At 33.4% G+C, this 5,403-nt stretch overlaps 1 protein-coding gene and 1 pseudogene across 1 annotated transcript; one reads left to right on the top strand and one right to left on the bottom strand.

The window, feature by feature from the left end:
• Positions 1-503: 503 nt before the first annotated feature.
• Positions 504-2,316, top strand: LOC108723973 (putative nuclease HARBI1). Its single transcript, XM_018450049.1, has 5 exons — positions 504-533; positions 707-907; positions 992-1,249; positions 1,354-1,569; positions 1,880-2,316. Exons 1-5 carry the CDS (start codon positions 506-508, stop codon positions 2,314-2,316), a joined length of 1,140 nt encoding a protein of 379 aa, XP_018305551.1. The 5' UTR covers positions 504-505.
• Positions 2,317-2,713: 397 nt separating this feature from the next.
• On the bottom strand, positions 2,714-4,712 carry LOC108723974 (uncharacterized; annotated as a pseudogene).
• Between the last annotated feature and the right edge of the window lie 691 nt (positions 4,713-5,403).

Here is a 5,403-nt window from a genome sequence, read left to right as displayed (position 1 = left end):
CAGGAGCCATTACCAGCCATTTGCAGCAAGTCGCGTTCGGTCTGTTGTTCAGATCAGACTTTTCGTTTTGAGTGTTATGTCTCACCTCGATTTCGGTTTTTTGAAAAGCACTGCCGGCTGACTTTATTCCTTTTATTCGTCTGTGCAGCGTTCAGATTCCCACCTGAGTGTCACCCAGATATCACTCCATTGTCACTCCCTTGTTGTTTACTGAACGTTAGACAAGGATGATATGACACCCGGGAAGCACCAGGTGGGAATCTGAACACGTCTCTGGATGCGCGACCATGTGATGCGGAAGCATAAGGGGGCACCTCATTTTCCGTTTGAATTCAGACACGAGACTTTCATACTACGTGGACCTCAAGGGTTTTGATGCAACCGATTAAGAGTGTCCGGCCATTTGCAGCCATTACTTCTGTTAGAAATGGAAAGAGATTTTCGTTTTGAAATCATTAACGAAATTTTCCTCATCAATTTTCTACTTTTTGCTGTACATAACTTTATGCTTGAGGAAGATGACGAAATAGAGAGTATTAACAAACAGAGTTAGAAAACGTTACTTTGCCATTTATTTACATAAACAATTTGATAATATAATAAATAATGTATAATGATAACAAACATTGCTTCTCTAAAGATTAGTTTTATTTTTAATTCGTCTTGTGTAATCAATGCTTTGATTTTATATAATCTGTATTTGCAGATATTGCTGTTAACGCACTTGTTGAGTTTATAAACGGTTTGGCCCAAAGAAGGCAAAGGACATGCATACCTGACTACGTCGAAAATATTATACCAATATATTCAGATAAGGAATTCATTATGCATTATAGGTTAAAGCGAATGCTTGTAATGGACATAATTGACAAATTTAATCAGTGGCCACATTTTAGAAATCTGGGAGGTAAATACTGGTTCTATTTCATCAGATAGGTTTATACTAAAAATATTTTTTTTTTAAATGAAGTTTGATCAACATTTTGCATAGGACATGGAGGATTTGAGCCTATTTCTGCTGAAAAACACATCTTCACCTTTCTATGGTTTGCTGGACATCAAAGTGCAAGCTTTAGAGACGTTGCTGACAGATTCAGTGTCTCTCTTAGTACCGTTGAATCAATATTACGGAGGGTCACACAATTTTTATATGAAATGAGGAATGAAGTTATTCGATATCCTATTGAGGCAGAGAAGCAAAGAACGCAAAGACACTATTTCGAAAATAAAGATTTTCCAGGAGTAATTGGTAAAAATCTGAATTTTCTTTGATGATATATTTAATATGGGTTAATATATTTGTAATCTAGTGTGTAATGTTAACTTATTTAATGTGTTTCTTTTCTGTTGCAGGATCTATTGATGGTTCATATATCCGTATCGATAAACCTTCTGAAGATCCAGTGGCCTACATCAACAGAAAGCATTATTTTTCTGTACACATGCAGGGCACAGTTAATGAGAAGAAAAAGTTTTTAGATGTATTTGTTGGATACCCTGGCTCAGTGCATGATGCAAGGGTATTTGCAAATTCTAGTTTGGCTGAAGACTTGCCAGCACTTTGTCAAGGTATAAACCATTACATTCATCATCAGTTACTGTATTGTAATTATGTTTTGGTTGAATATCTTTGTTTTTCTTGTTCGATTCTGTTAAAATACGTATACTTTATCGCACACATTTAGGCTGGTGGTCCATGAACAGAAATTAACAGCGAAACGGAACAGCATGACCAATCATAACTCTGCAGTCATTACTCTGCTTTCTTTTCTATGATTGTAATTGGTCGCGCTGTTCCGTCCTGCTGTAAATTTCTGCTCCATGGGGTGCCAGCCTTACTCAATCTTCGTTGTAATTTTTAAATACAATTTCATTTCAGATGGAAGCATATTTCTTGATGACGCTGCATATCCATGTCTGCCTCAATTAATTACTCCATATCGAGATAACGGACATTTAACGCAGGCTCAAAGAAATTTTAATCGCATGCACAGTCAGTGCAGAATCTCCGTGGAGCATGGATTTGGAGAGCTGAAACAGCGCTTCAGACAATTATATTTTCTCAAACTGAGGAATATGGAATTTATTGTTAAATTTATTCTGGTTTGCTGCGTGCTTCACAATTTGGCTAACTTAGATGATCTGGAATACATGGAAGAACCCGAAGAACCTGAAAACGAATATATTGATATAAATGCACGAGCGTTACAACATCTGGTAGCAGATGAAGATGAAGATCCAATTGATGATCGACGTGGTCGCGATCTCAGGGACGAACTATGTCGACAACTATTTCAAAGGCAACTGAACGAGTAAAAATAATAAATATAATAAAAATAACAAAAATATTCAAATAATCTTGCGTTTTTATTTGTAATTAGTAGCGTACAATAAGAGAAAATAAATATCTTCACAAAAATTTTATAAACTAATAAACATTTCAAACGAAGTCAACATTATGACTTAATATGAACACAATCAATATTTTTAAAGTACGTTTTATAATTCTTCATCTTATAATTCTTTTTGCGTCAAATAAACATTTCAAACAAAATCAACATTTTAATTAACTTTATATGAACACAACCAATATTTTCAGTCTTATAATAATAAATTTCTTATAATAAACATTTCAAATGAAGTCAATATTACAACTTAATGTAAACGTAACCAATATTTTTAAAGTCTTATAATTCACTTGATAGTTCTTTTTCTGTTAAATAAACATTTCAAACAAAATCAACATTATCATAAACTTTATGTGAATGCAATCAATATTTTCAGTCTTATAATAGTAAATTTCTTATAATAACTCTTCATCTGATGATTCTATTTGCTTTAAGTTTTTGTTTTCCATTCTCTCTAGTAGCTTTTGCAAAATAATATTTCGCTCTTTTTGTATTTCATTAAATTTTTGAAGCTCTATCAACATTTTTTTGCGTGCGTCTTGTTTGGCATCACCTTCTTTTTCAAGCACAGTACAGATTGATTCCTTAACTGATTGTAGAGTATGTGCCAATTTGCCATCTCGTATTTTTGCTTTATTATATATAAAAGATGAACAATTGCTATTTGTCGTGAATGATTTATTGCTATTCACCGATGATGAAGGTTCGTTGCTAACCGTCGATAGTGGCGAAAAAGGCGAATGTATTTCGATAGAAGACTCTTCATTTATATTCCTATAACAAAAAACATTAACTACTTATCTGAAGAAATGTAGATTGAAAAAACATACATCTTAAAGAGATAATTATTACCAGGGATGAAAAGTTACTTTGTTGTTATTTTTATAAAAAATTATTTGGTAATGATTGCAATTTTTTATAATGGTAACAGTAACTAATTAAAAGCTAAAGTTGGAAGTCACTTTGGAAAAGTAATTTGTCATTATTATGTATTATTTATCGAAAAAATAACTAATTTTTTGAAAAAAATATTGCATAATGATAAGTTATTTTTCGGAAAAGATTTTTTCAAAGTGTTTTCCAAAGTTTTCTTTAGCTTTTAATTAGTTACTGTTACCATTATCAAAAATTGCAACATTATTACCAAATTATTTATTATGAAAGTAATGACAAAAATAACTTCCAATCCATAATTATTATTCACTCAGACGAAGTTTGACTGACTTTTTGCAAAATCTCTTCCTGAGAAACAATTTCTTTGCGACCAGCCACAAAAGGTGGCACTGCACTGTGACTTTTTCCAAAGATGGTTATCATTTCACTGCAAGGACAAGTATATATTCCATTAATTACATAGAATACTGTAAAAATAACAAAAAAATAAAAATACTCAGTAACTTAATTAACTGTATGTATTCAGTTCAAAAATATCACATTTACAATAAAGCTTGTAGTATGATGTGTTTTTCTGCTAATTGTGTTTGAATAAATTATTAGAAATTCTGCGTTCTCTGTGTAGAACAATTCCAGTAATTTACTAAAACACAAGCAATCCAGTAGAAAAAATTGTATCGTGTGTCACAGTCTTTAGATACAGAAAACAGAAAATGAACTAAAAACTTACTTTTCATATAAAAGAGGTTTCATGCCTTTTCCAGAGCTATTTTTTCCTATAGTCCTTTGAATGTATTTGTCCCATTTTTTCTTCAATTTAAATTTATTTTTTATGTGATGTTTAGTAGCATTTGTGTAACCCCTGTTTTGAAATGACTGCTATTGCTTGAAACATGGCCTCTTTACTTTGATACTTCTTTTTCTGCAGCTTTTTCTCATGCTGTTCATATTCTATGAAAAACAACATTGTAGTTTTATGGTCCCAAATAAAACGGCCATTCTTGTCAAAAATAGAAGTATTCTCTTTGTCATCATCTGAATCTATGTATAATCGAAGAATCTAATGAAGGCACAATTGTAGACATGTGCTGCATAGAGCTTGTTGTAGGAACTGTAACAGAAGGACTCTCATGAGTTACAGTCTGAGTCTGGATTTTCAAAAAATCTGACTTATTTAGTAATGAATCTAATGGTACAGTTTTAAGGTAATGTGTCAAGCCTGTTGTGGGAGTTACAACAGAAGAAGAGGCAAGAGTTTGGGAGTTAATTAGCTTAAACATCGGTTTAGGCAATATTTGCATAGATGTAATTTTTGGAATTGCCGAACTTGTTGAAGAACTAGCACTTGTAGGATGTGCCATTGTAATTTTCTGATCAGCTTTATTAATGGTTTCTTTTGCTGCAGATATACTATAACAAAAAGATCAATAATATTGATATAGTACAGCATTCATTATTATTATACAATTACTTAATTACTTACATAATAAAAATGTAACTGAAGTACTATGAGGGTAAAGCTGATTCTACGAGTCGGTAGTCTTATTAGTGAATCGGTTGGCCAACAACTTGTACGACTAACGATTTTCTTAATTTTTCTTCGGGTATTAATGGCACCCGTCGCAGAACTGACGGCGACTCCGGCCAACGATTTTCTTAAGACTGACGAAATTCGACCAGATATCTGTAATAATCATGAAATACTTCTTTCAACTACACATTCTCAATCATTACGCATGCGTGCGTAACATGCCCCAACCGCACCACCTTCTGAGGTGAGGCAAATGGAGCGTGCTCTTAATTGATCCATGGAGTATACTCTAACGCGACGCGAACATCTAGTCGCCATATTGGTTCCGGTGACGCGAACGTATTGGAGCGCGTTGGAATGAACAGGAGCAGATTGAAGCGTGCAGATTGGAGCGTGCGACGCGAACAAACCTACGATAATGGCACAGGGGGTGATTCGTGGTCGGGAACGGAGAATCTTTTATAGAACGAGTAAGGCGAGATAACAGTAAAATAGACAGAATTAATAACAATGAGATAATAACAAATATATTCTCTAAATCAATTACACGGTTTCCGACGTACAGGCAGA

The sequence above is a fragment of the Mycetomoellerius zeteki genome, unplaced genomic scaffold, assembly GCF_001594055.1.
Source record: "Mycetomoellerius zeteki isolate Tzet28-1 unplaced genomic scaffold, Tzet1.0 scaffold263, whole genome shotgun sequence".
Lineage (NCBI taxonomy): Eukaryota > Metazoa > Arthropoda > Insecta > Hymenoptera > Formicidae > Mycetomoellerius > Mycetomoellerius zeteki.
The sequence above is the reverse complement of the archived record's forward strand: the minus strand, read 5'-3'. Positions and strand labels throughout refer to the sequence as shown.

Bases quoted from the DNA above. Each gene is read 5' to 3' on its own strand.
- LOC108723973 (XM_018450049.1), top strand. From the start codon at position 506: ATGCTTGAGGAAGATGACGAAATAGAGA. The intron at 1,250-1,353 runs GTAAAAATCTGA...TTTCTGTTGCAG, and splicing joins AGATTTTCCAGGAGTAATTG to GATCTATTGATGGTTCATAT. The intron at 1,570-1,879 runs GTATAAACCATT...ATTTCATTTCAG, and splicing joins CTTGCCAGCACTTTGTCAAG to ATGGAAGCATATTTCTTGAT.